Source organism: Varroa destructor, unplaced genomic scaffold, assembly GCF_002443255.2.
Source record: "Varroa destructor unplaced genomic scaffold, Vdes_3.0 BEIS01000005.1, whole genome shotgun sequence".
Taxonomy (NCBI): domain Eukaryota; kingdom Metazoa; phylum Arthropoda; class Arachnida; order Mesostigmata; family Varroidae; genus Varroa; species Varroa destructor.
The window spans coordinates 8154609-8177298 of NW_019211458.1; the positions used below are offsets into that span (position 1 = coordinate 8154609).

The following is a 22690-nucleotide window of genomic DNA, read 5'->3' on the forward strand; positions in this document are numbered from 1 at the left end:
GGTACATGCTTCTGGCACAAGTCGAATAGATAATGTATTTCCTAAGTAAATATATATTTGCTTTTTTTCATTTCACCACTATTTATTCAAGACAGAAGTGGTCGCTAGGAAAACAAATCAGCGAGCACTAGGCGCAATCATCTGAAACAGACCAGTAAGTTCTATGCAAACTTTTTTTGAATAACCTATACGTGGCCAATAGGACGACCTCAACAAAAACTAGAAATCTAGACACTTAAAGCCTTTCGGTACCCCTGTTATGGCGATAACACCGTGGGAAACTATCCTCACCAGCTAATTAGCTTCAAACAACCCGAAAACCTATATTGCCGCATTTATCTCATTAGAGATTTGGCATCTTCACGTTCAAGTTCGAATACGCCAGGGCTGAGGTTGATTAATATACCGTGCTCTGCCACAGTGATGTGAAGACGTCAGCCATACATGCACATACTGTATTTATGTATTCAGATTAGCATGCCACTTTACAATTGCGTAAATAACATCTAATCAATAGCTGTTACGACCTCGCGAGAACGTGGTACTTCATGCGTTTAGTAGCATACTAGCATAGTTTGACAAAGAGTGACTAACGTCGACGATAAGCACAATAACACGCTTTTATAGAAATAGCATATATATGTGGATTTATATAATCTTGAAAACGGTAAAGATGGCTTTCTATCTTTTATATACGGCTCACCTGATGATAACACTGCAGTAAAGAAGTTCACCTTAGGAATAATTTATCTATATGTTTAAACATACAGGAAAAAAGGATATGCTGTGCGCGTATGGTGGGATACCCACCAGACACATGTGGTACCTATATATATATAATTTTCGTTAACATCTTTATAGCTCAATACTGAGGGCTATTGTTGATTTTAAAGATTATTTGTCGAAATTTCTGTTATGTATCTATTGAATGATCATAGCGACTGAAATGAAATAGTAGACTGAAAAAGTCTACATGTTTTTGTAGTCATTCTTCTCATGACCAAAAGAACGATGTGATAGATGAGTTTTTAGATGAGGGTGTAATGTAAGAAAATTATTGTTGATAGTACCGGAAAAATCTAGATGAACCGAGTCGAAATGCTCTCTATATTTCCATATGCAAAAAATTGAGTCCTCACGATAAAAAAAATTGGCAAAAACGACGGCGGCAACAGCAAACTTACACCTTTTTTTATATGCAATCTTTAGAAAAACGATTTACAACATGGCGGTCACCAACGTCGTCTGTGCTTAAATATCATTACACTTTGAGTTACAATTTAGTGGTACAAGTCTACAGGTTCAATTTTTGCTACATATCTTATTCACACTTCATTATAATAAACACTGCGCAGTGAAATTGCGAATATCGAGGTTTTTATCGCGGGTCGCTTTCACTGAAGTCGATGTCCCAATGTCCTTACGGACGCCTGAACAAGGATAATCGTTGGTTCACTTTCAGCTGAGGTGCTTCATAGTTTTCGGTTTTGGATTATCTTCGATGTTGTTAGGAAACCGTGACATGTTCGTACTGAGGTTTGTAGTCACGCCGCTTCAATGGGTCCCTTCCGCATTGTTAGCGCATTGTATTGTTCTTCTCATAGGAAAGAAACGTCTCTCCACTTCAAGCTAAGCATTTTGACGACATGGTGCCCCAAGTAATAGTCGTCACATTCGCTATACAGATGGATACTTTCTTATAAGGATTCTTTGGAAAATCTTTTGTGCAGATATCCAGATTTGGCCCGAGTTCCACGAAATTTGCTTATAATACCAGCTTCGCTACCGCCTCAGTCATCGTCAGGACCTTACTCATCGACATGTTTCGAACTAAATATATTCTACGGAGTGAAAGTTTCTGCTCAACATGTTATTGAGCCAGGCCGTAGTTTAAACTTCTGATGCCTACATGATATTGTCACAGTTTCATGGGCTTGTTATTTATGTGCGAACCCTGTAGGGAGGACGCAATTGCGAAGATCTCCAGATGCTTTAATTTGCAGGACCAACGAACTCCTACTTTACCGGCTCGGGTCAACCATCTAGACAGCTTAGAAACGCCAACTTTATGACATCGCCTGTCCAGTTATGAATGATCCTCAGAAATCAACGTCTTCGAAACGTATGTGCAACTCAAAATTGATATCTTTTGTCACAAACCTGCAGATGAGCAAAGTTGTATATCTAGGCAAACAGGCCTCTCTAGACAAAGGCAGAAACGTGAAGTGGCGTATTCTTATAGATATATAGTTTATCCTAAGGCCGGCAACACTTGCAGGTCCCATAGGTGTGCTCTTCCGAAACCTCTTTAGGGCTCTTGCCTTCTTTCGCTTTCAGTCGAATGTTCATAATTGCTGATTATATCGACGTAAAAGATTACATTTTAACGCCTAAGACGCTAATAGACGCATTTAATCGAGACTTGAAGAACCAGGAGGTAGTGGACGCCATTGATAAACTTTGGAAAGCGAAAAGCTTTTGGCCTTGTTTTGATCCGCGATAAGTATTTGCAACAGGCCTTTTTCCTAGCTCTATACTGAACAATTTTTTTTTATACTCACTATGTTTCCATAAAGTTGCGAAGACCTCTACTATTAAAGATACCAGGAAACAAAGGCCACCCGATGGAGCTATCTAGGGGAGCAGAATATCATTAAGAGAAACTATTGCTATAAGCTAACGACCCGCCTCTCGCAATACCTTGAACTTATGGGTATTATTCCAGAAGAAAAAAATGTGGATCGCAGCATTCCACCGATTTCGCTGAGGCCGCATATGGCGTATTAACAGTCAGTGTCAATACTTACATCCAATGTGCGTTAATTTTTTATCTACATTTGATCGGAACGTTCTCTAGGTAAATGAAGTCAGAGGATGGAATTGCTAAGCTCGACCCCTGTGGGCAAACTACAGATATGGCCCACGTCTACAATCTAAGTCCATTACTACTCTCAGTACCGATGCCGTTGGAGAGATGGAATAAGCCAATCCACTCGACACAGAATGAATGAATTTCATTATGTTATTACACAGTTACTCAGGGGCAGATTATCAATGCTAACAGTGCCAGGGACCTTCTGATTGATATCATTTGAGTGCTACCTTGTCTTCCGTTCCCCCCCTAAAGCATTTTTGAATGGTCCCATAGATTCATGTTTTGTTATGGCTCATTTTTACATAAATTGTAATTTTTTATTGAAATCCTTTATAAAACCTTTCTACTGTATAGATTCTCCACTATGTATATTACTGCATGTATCAAACAGGCTAATAAAAGTTGTTTAACTTTTCACTCATATGATTTTACCAACTCTTAAACGATACCTCAGGATCTAGCCACACCAAATTACAATTGAACTTAAGTAGGTATTCGACTTGACAACTGTGCAACCCGTTTCTGATTTCACCCTTTCTAGGCCTTTTTTGCCCTGTATTTTCTTTATAAGTGTTTACGGAAACGTTGTATAGGCCGTGGTCGACTAAATTGTAAGGAATTTTTTGTGAAAAATAATTTTTCCCTGACAACGAAGTTCAAAACAGTACTCTGTGTATTAAATTTTATTAATTGAATTAATAATTCACTAAATGCGAGCTAAATTCTCGAGAAGGGTCTACGTGAGAAAGTTGTACCAGTCGAAGGCTGTCGACGAAGTACATTTGAAAAGAGATTAGTACTTACGGTGAAACAAAGCAAAAAGCTACACAAGCACGTTTATTCCTCTTCATTTTTATTCTTTTCTATCAGCGTGTGGAAATAAGGCTTCTGCCACACAGTTCAATAACATAAAACGCACAAGCATTATTCGATACACAGAGCGGTCGTTAGTTTTTGGCGATTTAATATTGCAATACTCCAGAGAAATCAACGCATGGCCGCTAAAGCTGTATATTTTAATAATTACTGTTGTTATTGAAATTAATTAATGTAATTACTGAAAATGAAACAACGCTACCACATGATATTGAAAATAAGGGCCTATTTTTTTTTTATCTATCCTACATCTATTCCCTACAGTGTACTTTCTGAAATCATTATACTGTGATAATTTGCATATTGACTTAATACCATCTGGGTATCATAGAGGAGAAGAACATTATCGAAACATTGTTTTACTCCATAATTATAATCCTGTTTTCGGGATTGGTTTCGAAGGCAGTTAGCTCCTTTAACCGCTGTTGATGCTATAAGAACCCAGTCAATGCGCGGCCCAAGCCGACGACAAAGACTATATAATCATAATGCAGCTATGTATATAAATCAAACATAACGAGCGAGACAAACTTGATTTATTCAATAGGATTTAAGTGTTTTTTTTATAGACCCTACAGCTTCTGAACTTTGCCGCCTGTGATTTTATTTGAGTAGCGGTTGAACTTTTTCATAAAGATCATTTGCCGCTGAAGGTAAGGGTTATTAAAACAATCATAGTACGAAGTTTAGTACTTGCCAACTGTATAGAAAACGCTAAAGACAATTAATTTATTCCAGAAATGGCTAGACATATATTGTAAGGCAAACAGCAAGTTTCCACATCCTAATGAAGAACTTAATAATATAATAATTTAATAACTTCGTAATATTAAATAGCTCTAATGTCATCTAACAGACACGCATCATCTCTAAAAGCTAGATAAACCGATACAAGTAGATAGTTTAAATGAAAAAGAACTTACGCATTTTCGTTGCCTGAACACGTGTCGGCCGACAGCGCAGCAGTTGAAGGATGGCCTGACGAAATTGCCGGTTGAATCCTCCGTATATAACAGGGTTTACGAGCGAGTTAGAAAACGCTAGGAAGGTAGCAAATGATGAAAATGTTGAAAACCATGCAGGCATCTGTGTGATAGGAGAAGCATGAATCAACAAAGTAACCAATGTACGTTTCTTATTAGACTAGCAGGCCACCCTTGCCCCTTTTACAGAGAAAATACGGTTATCTTGTGTTCAAGTTAATTTACCGCTTCTATATGGTATGATATTTGTGTGTCATTATCCAGATTTACATCGTTCACATAAAGCAGACACATCGGTTGCAGATATAATGACGGTACATATGAGTTGATGCGAGACGGGCTGTAAGAATCGATCTGTTAATTCCATCACTGTCCGAAGAGCAAGTTATCGTTATCAAGGCCTCTTTGTAATTATTACTGAGATAATTGCAAACAAATTCAGGATTGTTACTTCCTTCAGGAAGGTAGCATGTAGCATCCCAAGGGAAAGCGCAAATAGGTGGTTTTATGTTGGGAATAGCGCGAGGCTGGTTCCGTATGAGCAAAGCGGCCGAGTGTAACGAAACAATCAGACATTATCAATAGAGAAACTCCCAGGCGTAGTTGTCGCCCGGATGAGTGTGTACATGTAAGAGGAACTGATCAACTCCAAAATGGTAATAGCGGATTTGCTAGAATATGGATTATGCAATCCACAACAGACAGTGTGTCACGTACGATATCCGAACAATCTCGAACGATTGTTGTACTTGTCGGAATAAAAATAACTAATTTGGACCCATTGTTCCGGTGTCTGCAGCGGATCTAATGGGGGCCTTCTATGAGCCTATCTAACTATGAACCGTATGGCAACATTTCCATCACTAATCATTTATATTATTTAGTTGTCTAACGATTGATCACGTTAACGGCCGAAGGCAAATATGAGTAATATCAAGGTGGCGTATCGCCAAAAGACAAGATGGCTAGAATGAAGCTTAAAATACTTTTTCTTTCAACGTTTGGATACCAAAGCTCATTAGATAAAAATTCACCGTTTAGCTAAAAATATTAAACGTTCCTTTATTTTTATTTGTAAAATTAGATAAAATTTCAAGAATTAGACAGTTTTACTGCGAAAATGTAACACAATTTAGTACCGATTTAACGTTATTCCCATTGAGGACTAATACAAACAAGCATGTTCGGTGATTAAAACAAGCAACAATGTGTTGTCGTTAGAGGCAACATTGTCCGTAAAAGTAACGATTTCGTTACCAGTATCATTTCAATAGCAAATGATGACCTTGCGTCAACGGGCAGGTACGTGCAAAGTACCTATCATCGATATGTTTACATGGAGCGCCTATGGCGTGTTCCACGTGGGGTAAGCACGATGCATTCATAATTTATGGCTCGTTATTAAGCGGTTGAGTAAACATAGATACTATTGCCCGGTAGGTCGTTCGCTCGTATGCAATAGCTTGGATAACATATACACCGGATGGACACCCTATATATGCACAAGAAGCGTCATGGAACTACGAGTATCAACAAAGCGTCTTGCCAACAAGGCATTACAGCCGATGATAAAAGTCACATTGGGAAGTACATAGGATAAATAGAAACCCGGCCATTAACTATATCATTAGCCTTGATCAGTCAATAATGACAGAAGTAAAGGATCCGACGAACTATGCTACAATCAGCCATCAGTTGAACTATTCTGTGGAGTAGAAGCGTTTGAAGCTATTGGTCCTTTCCATCGGTACTGCGTGTAAGATAACTTGCTTTTTTTTTTTTTTACATAAATGTTAGCCAACGTAAATTGTAGGTTTAGACATAAATAATTTGTTATCTTTACACATACCGAAGTAACCAGCCATTAAAATGTATACACCCTTATATCAATGTTTTTTGAATCGTTCATTGCAACACTTCGCACAACATAATTAGGGTAAATTTGGTTATTTACAATAAACACTTGGCCATCATAAAGCCTTGGCTCGAGTTTTCAAGGCTACGGGTTCAAGTTCCAGCGTTTCACTAGTTCAATGATTACATTATTTTCGACTATTTCAAATGATTCGTTCAACCGATAGAAAATACATAAAATTATGTGCCTCACATCTCTCGATCGCCACCCAAACAAACTCTGTCGAGCTGTTGAAGATGACCTACCGTGGTATACATGGTAACACCAGTGGTATAATAACACACACTAACTCTTCCCTTAAGAGCTAGTGAGGCGCAAAAAAAAGAGTATTTTGTTTGCTGGTTTTTGTAAGGCAAACACGTAAAAAATTTGAAAGTGTTTCCACAAACCAGAAAACTGCAGACGCGCGTTTTAGAGCTTTATGCACAGTTAAGCAGGAAGGCTACTATAGCCTACTATAGGCATATGTGTGCATAAATTCTGCAGTGGACCATTTGGCGAAAATATTGACCTTCATACTTGATTAGTGAATATGACAGGTGTGCATGCAGCAGATAACAAATGCTGTACCCAGACGCCGTAGCTTCGCTAGGATGATTCGACCTTTTAGAATAATGGGAAATGCTATCGTGAGGGTGAAAACTCTAGATATACATATTGACTAACTTGAAGTTTCAGTGGAGTTCACTTGTAACTTCTCGTTGCCATTGACAGACTCGTCTCTCTTATCGGGCTATATGGAGTAGGCTGAAGTGAAGTTAGAACTAAATTTCGAAATGAGCTACTTTATCGCCTCTTTGAAGTTTAGGAACTCTTACGTGCTGTACTAACTAAACTAAATTACCAGATTTTTTTCGTACTTGTCTGGAGTTTTCGTCCACGAATTGGACCCAAGTACTACCCTAAAAGCCAGCCATTTCCAATAATAATTCCTAAAAATGGTTCTAGAAGTTCAACTTCCGCATCTGCTAGTTTAATTGCAACACTCATAAAGCACAGACTAATTGAAAAGGTAACGCGTTTGAGTGGAGAGACCTTTAGAAATGCGATCCACACATTGCCAACATGGCTCCTGTTTGGCCTCGAGTCATCCGTTTGTTTGCCGAAACTCTTCTTTGACGACCCCGCAATCGGACGGTTCGAGAAAAATACCTAATTTCAGTACTGGAAAGTTTAGAGCTTAATTCCACAGTCAAGTCTTTTGCGCTTTGTGTCCTACATAAGTATTCATTACAAAAATATACCATGTTTAGTGTCATTACTATTGTGTTATTATATCAGAAAAACAAGTTGAGTTTTGGTTAGAGGGTATTGCTGATAGTCCCAGACGCCATGAACATATCCACACATGCTGACCATAATCTAGCTGATAATAGTAAAGGTGAGAATCTCTTGTTGTGACTGTCAAATTTTAGTGACAGCAAACACACGACCGAGAGGTTGATAAGCCGAACGGACCAATACAAAAAGCACTGATTTTATCGGGTTTTTAAGGAGATTCTATTTTTCTAGAACTCGAACAAGGAGATCTTTTAAGTGCTCGGTCTAGACCACAACATCATGAAACGAAACTGACTGTTTACTACGTCGAGCTCTCACTGGAAAGAGTGCTCGGTCTAGACCACAACATCATGAAACGAAACTGACTGTTTACTACGTCGAGCTCTCACTGGAAAAATAAGCAACACGTAAACAACATAAACTGGTTTATTAAAGTTACACTAACAAAAAAAAAGAAGACTAAAGGGCGGAAGGGAATCCGCTCCGACTTATTGATTCGTAGAAGTTATTTCGGTGTGATTTTGCGAAAACCGGCTATTAGAACATATAGACGATCACCATAAGCAGGCCAAACAAGTACCCCATTGTGGTAAGGTTTCGTGTTAAGGTTATGTTATACTCTCGGCTTTGAAAAAAAAAAGTCAATCTGAGTTTTAAGCCTTCAAGGCTTCAAGCCAACAAGATACTGATGTCCCATTATATGTAGCATGTTCACTTCTACCTACTTCATATTTTTCATCCATATTCATATTCATACTTCATACTTCATGCACACCTTCTACCTGCACGAAGCTTATTAAAACAGGTATTTTTATTTCATTCAATTAACGGTGTAGAAATACAACGGAACACCTTGAATTAAAATAGCCAATAGCCTTATTCTTAAAAATTTACCTATGACACTGTTCAATTACGCACCTGCTTATGTGAATCGTCCCTGATCTGCGAGTAGAGGACTGTGGCCTGCAGGGGCATCCAGCAGATGATAAATGCAAGCAGAACATAGCAGGCCATCCGAATCACCTATATGAGCAAGATGAAATGAGACGACCCTGAAGTTATATACCTATATATTACGTAGTATATGTATATACTGGTTATGCATATACTAAATAGGAGATCGTATTGCTAATGCTTGTTTCCTACCATTGTAAATAAATGGTAACGGTTGGTGTACATTTGTGATTAATAACGGTGTTTTTTCTCCTTGAGGCAGTGGTAACTGTGTAGTAAGTGTGTACTGTCTTGTTATATTTTTGTATTCTCGATCCGAATACGTTTAGTACGCTTCTCAGAAAGTTACAAAAAGGCAAATGACTTGGTGCCTAAGCATCTGCCACAAGAGTCAAGAATAAAAACTAGAATTTAAAGGCTGCTAAAGAGAGGAAGTATAGCACCTCGCTTTTACTGTTCGGTTCTTGGAGAAACCTTCAGGATTAAGGACGCGAAATGCGCTAGTGACTGCTATTATACTATGATTAGAATGAGAATTAAGTTTTCCCTCATTCGTTCTCATTTTATCAAGGTCAGACCTGGTGCATATTACGGAGTGTTCTTAAGCTGGGAACAAGTCCGACAATCTAAAGCGCGTCATGGGAATTTATGGCTCCTCTTGGCCAGCTGTGTGCGTTTGTTAAGAAACTGAAGTACCGATTCAATTTATTGGAGGCAAGAGCACAGCTTCGGTTAAAAGACGAGTATAAAAATCAACTAAAGAAGATATATCCGTCATTTGGCCAAACAAGAGTAGCCAAGAATACTGCCATAAAACGAAGGGGACAGACAAACTAGCATACCATAATTCGGCTTGGGGTTCTATGTTTTTTGCCCAACGACAGATTAGCACCACCTGGTATATAATCGTTCGTTTTTACAACGGTATGAAAGCGGCCATTACGCTGTCCCATTGTCTATTAATGTTTTTTCTTAACAATCAGTGCAACACCACGGTCGCTTCTATAATATACATATATTTATACGTAATGTATATTTATCGCATTCTGTGATTTATATTATTACGATCAAAATGTTCTTGCATCTTTATTTTTTGTTTATTTATGTTTGGTTTCGCATAAAGACGGAAATTGGCAAAACACTTAGCTTAACATCTTGTTTTTATTATATTGTATGTATTATAGACATGAAATGAAGACTTTTCTTAGGATCATCAAATAAGTAAGACAAATAAAATAATAATCGTTTACGCTATGGAATAATGGGTTCATGTGTTGCACTGTTCTATTGAAGTGTTTTAACTCAATCTGTGTACTGCAAAATATGTACATGACTACTGCGATTATATTCCTATCTATTAGCTCTAGGTCAAGTTGTAAGCATTAAACCAACTGTGTACCTTTCCCTCAACATAGAATTTTCACACACACAAATTCCACATAGAAATTTCGATTATATTTTCATGTAGCTACGTTTTATGAATGAACATCCAGGTTTGTTTACAGTCTTCTATTGTAGCTACTAGTTTTCGTTCAGGTGAAGAATCGATCGCAATAGGTATATGTGTACATCTACAAGCGTGCACGTTTTACGCTTCTTCTCCACACAAATTCTCCTATTAATTTTAGCTAATAAACGCAAGTACGCTTGCAATCGTGGTTTCACTCAATTGTAATACCACATAGCGATTATTTAAAGAAATATCCAGGAAATGGGCATTTGTTGGCTCATTTCTAATATTCGAAGACTTCGCCATGGACAGAAGGAAAGTAGTACTGCGTTCGTTAATCACCCGGGCTTTGTTGTCAGCGTAATGATTGTGTACAAACAGTCACCATGAGTGGAACATCAACATGGAAGTGGAATCATCGCACGATCAAGATATTTGCTAGCCTGCGGATACAGTTACACGTTCAATAGTCCCACTATAAAATCTATCAGTGATTGGATTGTTCTGTGCAATAGAGCGTACGAGGTACTCGCAGAAAAATAGGAGAGAACTCTCCTTTCTTTAACGGTCGATGTCTGAACGACCATTTTCTCTAGGAGGATAGTAGTCACGTTTGTCACTGCGCTTCGCAATAAAAACTCCCGGAACTCATCGAGCTTTTGCTCTCTCTCTCTTTGCTTATATAGAAATACCCCTTTGAACTGCATGGTGGTACGAAAACTTGATTCGTTTTTTAACGTTGGTACTGCCAGTACTATACCTAAATGGCAGTTCACTATGTGCCTCTGTGCACAGCTATCTTCCCCTTTAACAGGAAGCACCTTATATCTAAAATAAGGTGCTTAAGTGTGCTGTTTTTTTAAACGCAGCTATTATTATTTAATCAATCTTTCCACGTATTTGTTCGTGATAGTAATACATGCGTAAAAACATGTGTGCACATAAGCGTCGAATTCATTTTGTTAAAATTCAACAAATGATTTGAAACTGCTTAATGTTATCCCATGCTAGTTCTAGCAACTTCAACTGCTAAGTCATATACTCCATAGTGACTTAGTTCTACTGATATTCAAATATATTAAAGGTTGTAAAAACCTTGAAAGCTATCATAACATTAAGGCAAGGTTTTGAACGTATCCCGTGCCTTGATGCGTATAATGAGAATGTATATAAGATTGATCCTATTAATATACAATAACTATGAATATGACCCATTTCTGCCACATACTGCTAGTTTTTACGTTTGTTAATCGTTCATTTCTATTACTAATTTGATGCCTATTGTATATTTCCGTGGGCATTCATTAGTGTGCTGTTATCATCCATTTGGTGAATACTTACAATGACCAAATAGCATATAGTCCTTGAAACAGGACATTCAATTGATCCTTTCCGGCATTACAGTAATGTCGATTTCCCAGTTTTATTCCCTTCGACCAGGAGGAGTACGTTCAGTTTGGGTCCCAAAGTGTTTCACGCAGTCACCGGGTGTTTACATCAGTACAGCGTAAACAACACAATCATTTCAGCGTACATTAACGGAGTTACAAACGGGCGAAATATCGCTAAACATTTCAAATGAATAAATTCGGGATTCACAGAAGAAGGTCGAACGATAGTGAATGCTTTCTGTATTAGTGATTCATATGACGCTTTCGGTGAGTAGGCCCTTCGGAGGGAGCGACCTGAATTGCTAGCTAGATCAACTTGTGCGTAAAGAGCTTTAGGAACTTCACGAATGACGGAATAATCTCCACTTACATTATTCGGCGATTCAACTGTCTGATTCAATGCTAATAGGGAACATAAAACTCGAGACAGTATTATTCTGTCTATGAAGAGCGTTTAGGCGAAGTTCCCTGCATCGCAGTCATGATTTATGTAATCCACCGTAATGGAATTTTCATTTATCTTCTGTACGGCTCTGCTACGGTGTAATTTCTCCAATCCGTTACCTGAGTTGTGATAGTTTGTTTTTGTCATGACTTATTTGTCATATGATGAAGTTTTATCATAAGAAGTGTTCATTCTAGAAAAGCAATCAGAATCTACAAACGCTTTAATGCTTTTCGGCTTAGTTACTCCTACGATGAAAGCTTGGCATTTATGCAAACATTAATAATCTAAATATATAGCACAAGCTGCCGAATATGTGCCTTGAAATTTGTGAAGAGCCTTCAGCTTTAGCAGGCACTGAAGCGTCCTGCTGATGAGGGATCCCGATCTATCATTTTTAAGGATAGTGGAATATGGTGTTGCTATACTCTCTCGAAAAGGTCTCGGTATTTTTTTTTTTAAATATTCGAAGTAAAAATCAGGTCTCGGCAAGTTTGCCAATTGACATACATCATCATGGTGATCGATGTAAGTTACTTACGTAAATAGACAGGATGAAATGATCGAGTACGAAAAATTTTTTTAACGTACTGTGCCTGACGACAAAACTACTAGGTTAATTCACCGTTTGTCTTTGTTCTCGCTTTTTCTAAGGAGCGAGACAAGTTACGTCCAATTAGAACCTAAGTAAATTCCGTTTTTGTGTACATTTCGTCACTGACCCGGCAGCAAGAAGCGTTCGGCCTCATAAAAAAGGATTAGAATCGTCATTTATGATGGCATATTGATACTGTAGGTAAAGAAATTGTCAACATACGAGTTAGGATGGCTTAGAAGAGGTGGCCCTTATTCACGCACTTAAATACATGCAATTATAGGTGAGTGAATACTAGCCATTCAGTTAATAGTATTCCTATGCAGAGAATTGTAGCCTGCGTTTAAATAGATTTATGTGCCACTAGCTCAGATTCCCAACGGGCTACTCAAAGAATTCCTTAACGGTCTCTAGGGGGCGCGCAGCTCGCATTGAAGGGGTTTGATTTTAGCCTAAAGGCAATAAAACGTGATCAATATGATAATCCGCTGAATCGTAACCTGCCGTGAAATCAGACATCTTGAATTCTTTTCATCGCATTGCGCGTTGCCGAACGCGCTTCTCATAACTGGATTAGGACATACTAAATATTACATTCAATTTTACATAGCGGGCAAAGGACAGCAGAGGGGGTAATCACTGTTGGCATCATCACGCTAGTGGGCTTCTTTTCAAAGTGGTTAGCCAAAAAAAAGGCGTTCAGGGGCAAAACACGAGCTCATTTCGCCTTGAAAATAGAATACTACGTAGAGGGCAACATAGTACAACAGTGATGTCAGCTGCTACGCGGCCCGCTTTGAGAAATACGCACAAGTACTTTACATACAGAAGAATAGAAGACAATATTTTTCAACCTAACATGAAAAAAAAATTGAAATATGTGTGTAAGCTTTGTCAAGCTTATGGTATACAACATTGAAACGATTTTTTTTTCAATTGGATCCACTTTGATTTAATGCGATTACCTGAGCCGCGAAAAACTCCATCAATCAACAGCGAATGAATTGCATGCCGATCTGAATCTTCGAAGCATGACTTGTGGCAAAATGATCACGAAGAAAAAATTCAACTTGTAAGCAGCTTCCCTTCAAATCGTAGTCACGAACTTAATAAACAACAAGCACAAAACGTCGAGTGCTCTAAACTTTAAATTTTTAATCTATAGCTGAGGCAGCGACGACGCCTACATAGCATTGCTGAAACAGGAAACAAGCTATAGTGGTTATTTCTACAATACCATAAGCTCTCCAGATATCCTACTTCACTTTTGTGCTCTTTTTTTCTAGTTCAAACAAAATTTATGAGGAAGTTTAAACGGGTCAGCAAGCAGAAAAACAATTTACGATAAAAGAACTTCCGAATTACTGTCTTTAACAATAGGTCAAAGGGTTCACCCAGTTAATATCGGAACCTACCACTCGCGAGTCGACATTAATGTAAAACTACGCTATGCTCAGTATTATTTAACATGAACATCAAACATCGGTGCGTTCAGCTAAACGTTCAGTGACCGAAACTGGAACGTATTCGAAACAAAGTATAGTGCTGATGCCCGACTTTAATAATGTCGGCTACACCACATCGCACACACTTCAATGGCAACTGTGTATCTGTCAGAAGGAACAGAGAGATCTGGGAGCGCACAAAAACAATCATCGATGCTGCTTACTGTGTCCGTCGCTTCAGGAAATGAGGGGAGCGCAACTAAGAAAAATTTCAGGACACTCGCAGGCTATGGCTAAATCGATCAAACCGCGGTCATTTTTCGGTGTACAATCAATTTGCTACATAAAAGCAAGCGATGCCCACACGAAGACATTCCTCGAAGAATGTGTTGTGTTTAATCGTCTTCGCTCCCGACGAACCAAATGGGAAACTTTTTTGTTTCTTGAAGTCGATTTGATTGTTTGCTTCCGTGCGACTCCTGAATATAGAGGAAGATTTCTACATGGCATAGAAAAATATACAAAATAGTGATTAGAATGGAAAGGCTCGAAAATTTATCCAGACGATGCAAAAAGCCATTTCTGATCGCCCGGGAATTTCGATGCATAAAGGATTAGTGGATTTTTATGGATACCCTGATACGCTCCAAATAAATGGTCGCGTTTAAATTTTTGAACGTCCCTTACCTTTTTGACTTTTTCGAACTTCCAGGGTTTTAAACATTTTTTATTATTAGAAACAAAAATATAAATCCGCAGCATTTTGTGTAAGACGCATTTGAAAGACCTCAACGAGTTTGTGCGTACCACGATCGCTTTTCTCAGGTTTTCTATTAAAAGGTCATTCATGAACATAGAGAATAAGTAGAATTTCGAAATTTGACTTGAGAGGTACAGACTTCCAACTGAACCCATGATCGGAGTGAATAGCGGTCATATTGAATATATATTGAATCGAACATGCCAGTAAAAGACCTCTCGGTGAGTACGTCAGCAAAAAAAAGATCATTCAAATATCAGTTGTTATTGTTATTTGCATGTAGTCGTTAAAGCAGTTTCGATTAGTACCGACACCCCGTACACACTGATGGCGGAGCATGCAAGGTCCATATATATATATGTATATATATTATATTTCTGCTTGCTGTGGACAAATGAAGACCGACTGTGAAACAGGTCGTACGTACATTTGAAAGATATATCCGTCAGCTAGCAACTTAAGGTTAATGGCTAGGTGGGCCCCCACAGAGAATAGAAGTTACAACAACAGTTGCCGTAAGCAACGGTTATGCTAGCCCCGGATACCTGGATCTGAATGTCACTGCTAGCGAAATACACGTATCTGTCTTGGATGTTGTGTTCTAGGAACACGTGTTTGATAAAACAAAAATGTATGCTACACATTAATGTTATACTTTATTGGATGGAACGCTGGCAAAAGAGATGATGTTTAACAATCAAGTTTTGCGAGAACATTTCTAACATCGACAGCTGTGAGGAGAAGTTATATTTTTATAACTTCTCCTCACAGCTGTCGACGTTAGAAATATAAGAAAATATAAGCCCGATGTTTGTCATATTGTATTTTGCTGCTTATGCGAGACTCACTACAATAGGCCACGTGAGAGCCTCTAGAGGATTCATCGGTTGCAAGAATGCAAACATTATTATAGTGTGTGCATGTCCACATCGGTTTTAGCTAATAAAGAGTCTTGATCAAGAACTACTGCAAGAGATAAATAAAAATCTATGAATACCTATTAAATTACAGTTGCATACATCTAAAACTGAGAGGTAAAGAAAACCTACGGAAAGAGTTCTGAAACCCACCATCACGAATTTAATGGGTACGTTAGCAAGTTTACTATTGTTGAAAAATTCTGTCGAACATTTCAGTAGTACATATACAAGCAAAGAAGCCAAGCCCGAATGTTTTTTTCCCGAGTTTTTACCATAGGGAGATTGTTCGGTCCACAGACGCGATCTGCATCTGTTTTAGCTCAAGGCAAGCTCTGTCTCTCTATATATATATATATATATATATATCGAAAACATCTGATAACCCTTGCAACCCCAGTGAATGCGCCTGGTATATGAATCAAAATGGCCAGCAAGATTGTAGCAAACATTTCCGGTACAATAAAGACCATTCCTTTTGACTGAAGCTATTGCCAAGTCAACTATGACATGAATAAACCTAAACAGTTCTGTCCAGTCCAAAAGGACCCGCAACGTAAACAATTCCCAGTATCTTTATCGTATTTTTTTTACGAGAGGAGAAAATTAATTCGTCAAAAGAATTGTTACGCTTAAAATGTCAGGAAAAAACACAATTCCATCCTGTTCAGCGTACCTTTTTCTTGGAGCGATTGTGGACCGAGTTGTTTTTATTGTACTGCATGCCCCCGTAGCTGCTTTGGCCACTGGCTGAGGCCCCATTACTTCTCGCGTTTCCAAATTCTCCTGGCACTTGATGTATCCAAAGCTTCCAAATGATGAATGAATAGGCGGTCAGCATAACACCGATGGGCAGAAAGAACAACGTCACCATAGCTATAAAGTAGTAAAGTTTACGCGTCGGGTAGGCGATAACACACTCTGAAATTTCTGGCGACCATCGTGCTTCCCCTGGCCATGATGAACCGCAATATGATACCTCCGCTTGACCGGCAAACTGTAGACAAAGCATATGTTTTTTCTTATTTTTATTATTATTTACTCCCGAGATAAGACCTGCCATTTTAAGCCACGAATTTACGCGACGTTTCTAGTATAGGTGCCTTCTAATACGGAAGGCCAACAAAATCCTATCTTCGTACCTAGTCTTTCATACTGTCTGGGTTTCTTTGAATATGGCATATTTGTTTTAGCTTGCACGAAAACCAAAATTTGACCCAGGTGCTACAAAACGGACACTGTTGTTGATTCAATCCCTTTTATTTTTGAGCTTTTAACAGCCCCTAAATGTATTTTTTCGTTCAAGTGTGAACGTCACCAAAGCTTTACGTTTTTTCCTAAGCATTTCATTTAGAAATGGCATGTTTCACCTAATTAATAGAATCTGAATAGAAGTTCGATTCGATGGGCCGAATGTAAATGAGTGTGATATAAAATGGCTTTACTTACAGCCAAAAACCGAGTCGTGTGCATAGGTTTTCTACATTAATAATAATACGGAGAGGCTTTACATAGCAAATAAATGATAAATAAAATATCTATCTATACCTAATAATGATAAAATTAAGTATAAGAGTAATTCAGTTCGAATTTACTATGTATTTTCCCATAACTAGCAAGCACGTAAATAAAGGATTTCAACAGAACGGCTATGCACATACCACATGCTGCTACACGAATTTGTTCAAGTTACTTACTCTAATTATTCATATAAACGTAGAATAATGCAGATCTATCCAGTAGGCACTTATCGAACTTACATGCAAACCTGGGATTACTCTCTACGCTGTGCTTCTGTTCATCGTTTGGTGTTGGGCAGTAACCAGGACTAAACTTATTTCGAAATTGTAGCACGCCTCCAAGTGCCTATAAATAGTTTCTTCAAGAAATTTGGACTTTGCTGTAGATGTGACCTAGGTGTACAAGGTTGGCTCACCCATTCATTTATACGAAATCCATTCACCGTTTATGAAAACGGATTTCAAATAGATTTTAGTCACACCGTACGTGTCTGTCGCAGTTAGCTCCGCTTTGTTGTTTCTTCGTAACTGATAATAGTAAGTAGAAACACCTTATATCGCTTAAAATACTCATGTGTGCCTAAATCACCAACCTGTACCGTGTAGAGCTTAGAGTAGACAACGAGTGGCAGTGCTACCATCGTAGAAAGGCACCAAATTACAAGAATTATGCACGATGTCCGTTGTTTCGTTATGCGTGCAGCCGCGTGCAGTGGAAACAGAATTGCGACGAATCGATCACAAGAGATTGCGGTCAGAGTTAGCACGCAGGCGGTCAAGCACGTCACTGCATGAGAAACATACGCAACGGAAACCGAGATAAAAGGAAATCAATAGTATTCTGTGCATATCTAGTATTTCGATCAGAACGGAAAACGCCAAGAACTTTGTATAAGTAAGATTGTTCGGTAATCGAAGATCACGCCCGAGTCAATATATGCACAGTACTTCGTTAAGTCGGTTGCTATTTTTAGTCTGAATTCATTAAGCATGATAACGATTAAAGTATTTGTCTTTATGTGAGCATTATGCAAAGGTAATTTTAGTTACAGAAAGCGAGCCACTTAGCAACTATAAGTACGTGCGATGACTGAATCTATATGCCATATGTAACAGTCGATTGTGCTGCCTCCAGATTAGAATTATCCCAACCTATTGCCTAGTGTTAACGTTTGCTGGAACTTACTTTTGGCGAATGCTTCAATGCGGCACATAAATGCTCCTAGACGATATGATGCCTTGAAGATGTAAACATTCATGAAATGAACCCACATACAGAAAAGCACAATGAAGATATCGGCCACGGCCATATTGAGCAGGTAGTAGTTAATCGTAGTGCGCATTGCTCGCTGGGTTAGGATGGCGACTACAACGGAAAGGTTACCCAGCAGCGAGAGGAACATCACTAGGCCGTAGACCGCTAGCTCGGCCACGTGCTTCCACGAGATCTGGAAGATAATAATATTGCATCGTAAACGAAAACATTGTTAGCTTGCAAAATAATACATCGAACTCCTTCAGGTGGTAATGATAAATACACGACTGCCACTTGAAATTTGTGACCTCTAAGGTTCCTTCGTTGAACGTTGGACAAAAACTACAAACTGTCTGAATCAGAGTAAACAGGTGTCGAAGTACGTATCGTAAATTTAAAGATGATGATTCTTTTGGGCATCCCGATAGTTAGCAGCTATTACATGGATATCTCCCATAAAGCAAGATAAAAGTTTCTTCTTCAGAGTAACTGTCAGTGTTCAGTGTCCATTGATGTTTTCAGCATTACAGGATAATTGCACAGATATTATAATTTTTTGTTATCATTCCCCCTAGTTATTTTTGGCTTGGTACCAGCAGTAGTATGTCGTGACAATACATTTTAGGAAAAAAACATCTTGGGAAATTAACGTAAAAACAAGTAACGTCAATTAAGAAATTATAAAACCTTTAGACATGCAACATTGAAGCAGTATTTTACTGCCCTACGGAAAACTTCGTAGTGTGTATCTGATGATACACATAAAGGTATCAACACTAACTTAGTGCGTCATAACTTATCCGGGATCAACCTTGTAGAATGCCATCGCAATCTAATTTCGTGTTTTGTTATGTCGTCTGCACAAAGGAGCATAAATATTTGTAACGCACGTGCAGAATGATTGCATGGAAAGAACTTAAGAAGTGCTTGATAAAGTATCGTTAGGAAATTTCCACACGTCCTTTATTTCGAGAATTTTTTTTCGGAAAATAGTAAGTTAATCGTTTGCAGATAGAAGAGAGGGCACTTATGGACAGTACTTAAAAACATTACTTTCAAGTGCGCATCGAAAGTTCATACGACTCAAAAGGGAACACACCTAGAGACCCCAGTTTCTGAAAAACAAAAGCCGGCTAACCTATTTTTCATTTGAACCGATTCGATAGATTGTCTTTAAGGGAGGTGTGTGTGTTTTTTTTTTAGGGAAATACATTCACGGCTATCAAACAACAAGGTTAAGAGTGAGATCCTTGATACAATATGCCACACCATCGTCTCTCACACATATATAGTTTTTATTCTGTTATAGTTAATGTTATAATTAGTTTATACAGCAGCTTCATTTAGCCGATATGCATAATGTAACAAAATATTTCGTCTTTAAACATTACTAAAGTGTATATTATATAAAAACCACTGTTTCAAGAAGCTTCATCAGCGTTAGTTATCTTTTATACCTTCAATCTGCTTTGATACATATACTACCGTAATATCATTTGCTCACTTGGGTTTTCTTATTATGTTGGAGTTATGGGTTAAAGAGAAAGTGCTATTTAGAATAAGATATGCCGACCCTATTCTTGTTTCCAATAAATTGTGGTAACATTAATTATAGCAATAAACTACTAATCCGACAATGTAGGGAAACTTATCTTTCTACCTTACCTATGTAGACCTTTTTGTCATCCTGTATTTATGTCTCTACATTACATTAGCCCTGTATTTATGCCGTAGGGTGCAATTTTTCATGCCAAACTACATGTAAAAGGCTGGAAAATCGTTGACGGCTTAAAGCCCTGTTGCGTCAGGGCACAGGAGATCACCTAGTCACCTGAAACTTATGAGCCAGGCAAAACCTGCAGGGAATACCTAGAAAAAGCAATTTGCGATAATAGGAAAATAAGCATTCTTATTACTTTCAAAATACTTGATATTGGCAGCGAGTAAAATTGTAAATGTTGATGATATACGTAATGAAAATGCAGGGACCTAAACATTAGAAAGATACCAATATGTAGAACGCATCCTTGCAAGTCAAATTCAAAAATACGAATGGAAATTATATATATATACACATACATACATAGGTGAAGTTACTGATCGTATTATACGTTATGACTCTGATCTTGTGTAATTACGTTAAGCAAACTGGTGCGCTAACCGTTCTAGCAAAGCTCCGAGGAATCGTTTCTGTCGTAGACAAGTGATCCCATATGTGATGCTGCGTTGATTATATGAGTCTTAAATGATTATTCCGAAAATCAACTACTAAATTATTTGCTGACGCTTAGTCGTTGACCGAATCACCTTGTCTCCGTATGGATATGAGTTTAGCCGCTGCTATTTACATCGTAGCCTTTTTTCCTTGGTGTAGTATTATATATCCTGTGCTATGGTACGCTCCATGTAATATCACAATAAGTTCATATTTTGTTCATCGGCCTCACTCCAAATTCGATGCAGTACCCTTGTGTACCAAAATAGAGGAGGTTGATAGGATCGTCTGCTATGTAGTTTTCCTTCGCAACCCTGTGCTAGTAATTAGCTTGCCCTGTTGTTTCTGCAGACGTGCACAAAATTCGAATGTGACCCTTTGTTTAGATACACTTATCTGATCTTCGCATAGCCCATTCAGTTTTAGTATTCTGTTGTGTCTACAAGATGTTCACTCGTTTTTAGTACAGTTCTAGGTCATCGTTAGTGTAACATCGTGTGAATTTTCCCAAAGAGCCCAATAGAGTTTGTAGATTTAGAATGACAAGATAAGACCACTGTATATCACTGTTTGACTGCCTTTTCAACTCCTATTCGTTGCAGTGTTGATTTAACGTGATCTAGAGCATGAGCTGGACGTTGGTGTTATTTACCACCCGCTTGTGGCCTCATTTAAATTTATAATGCTTTTTCCGACATAGACTCTTCCCTTGAGAAAATTTGGACACTACATGTGAACTGAAATCTGTTCCTAGTCGTTGAACTGTCATATTCAATATGTGTTCCAAGTTCTAGTAAGTGTTCACGGAAAGAACCAAATAGTATTTTTACCCGTCTTTGTTCAAGGAAGCTCCGGAACTTTGAGACGATTGTTGACATGTACGAATTATTTCCTTAAAATCTGTCTACATATTCAGAATATTTTAGATCTGTCTAATTTCTATTGCTTGCGTGTTTTAAAAAGGCCTATACATTACGTAGCGTTAGCGTTGACGCTCCAAGAAGACCATCGATAAGCAGATTATAGGTATACGGCTGCTTTGTAGCTTTCAAGGCGCTACAACTATTTCAGACACTGACAAACAAGAATTTTCCCAGGATTTGGCGAAAGCAATTGAACATTAAATAAGCCCAGCGTTGTCCATGCGTAAATTGTCCTTTTTTTTTTTTTTTTTTTTTTTTGTGTGAAACGGTATAAGAAATGAGATCTTGAGAAGCTGAGGAAGCCGGAACAATTTCGAATTGGTAATTACATGATATAATAGAATAGAAAAGAGAAAAATCATTAGTTATTTTGACTTATTTGAAATCACGCTATGTATGCCGGAGGAATTAGGAAATAGTTTTTGATAGATTTCTTGCTTTAAAAATATTCGATGGGGATTGTTCGTCTGTGCTAGAAATGTCAGTGATCGTTAGCACAACATTTTCGATAGATAACAGACTTTTGTAGCTCGTTTATCTTTTCGCTCGGTGTTACATGATGCTTTTTTCACGTTTGTACGAGAAGATCATACTCTACATAAGTAAACATATAAGTCTCTAAAATTTTCACGATGTCTAGTGATCCATTATTTGGGTTGCATTTTGCTTACCTTAGTAATGTATAATTTTTACATGTTCTTTGTGAAATAAATCTAATTAGTTGAGGAGTCTCGGTGTGACAGTTCATCTGCTCTTTTGTAGTCTCTAACGAGATTGTTGTATTTCTAACTTAAGACAGAAATGGTCAAGTATTTCTTCTAAGCAGTTTATATTGAAAAATTGCGACTAATCTGAAATAATTAACATCTCGGTAATGTGCTGGTAATTAT

The 22690-nt window shown here is 38.0% G+C and overlaps 1 protein-coding gene and 1 long non-coding RNA gene across 6 annotated transcripts in view; one reads left to right on the top strand and one right to left on the bottom strand.

Moving 5' to 3' along the window:
• LOC111251734 (QRFP-like peptide receptor) overlaps positions 1–22690 on the bottom strand; it is a 61141-nt gene that overhangs the window by 12294 nt on the left and 26157 nt on the right. For 3 of the 5 annotated variants that reach the window (XM_022808640.2, XM_086990419.1, XM_086990420.1), the window contains 5 exons: positions 18594–18855; positions 18001–18194; positions 16564–16884; positions 8849–8953; positions 4675–4837 (listed from right to left, as the gene is read on the bottom strand). In XM_022808640.2, coding sequence (XP_022664375.1) covers positions 4675–4837; positions 8849–8953; positions 16564–16884; positions 18001–18194; positions 18594–18855 — 1045 coding nt within the window. Of the gene's footprint in view, positions 1–4674; positions 4838–8848; positions 8954–16563; positions 16885–18000; positions 18195–18593; positions 18856–20823; positions 21135–22690 lie in introns of those variants that run through there. The other 2 variants (XM_022808644.2, XM_086990421.1) reach the window with 2 other exon arrangements.
• The window catches only part of LOC147755237 (uncharacterized), a 10334-nt gene continuing 8879 nt past the window's right edge, over positions 21236–22690 (top strand). Inside the window, exon 1 of the long non-coding RNA XR_015328633.1 lies at positions 21236–21670. This is a non-coding gene — a long non-coding RNA (uncharacterized LOC147755237). The remainder of the gene's footprint in view (positions 21671–22690) is intronic.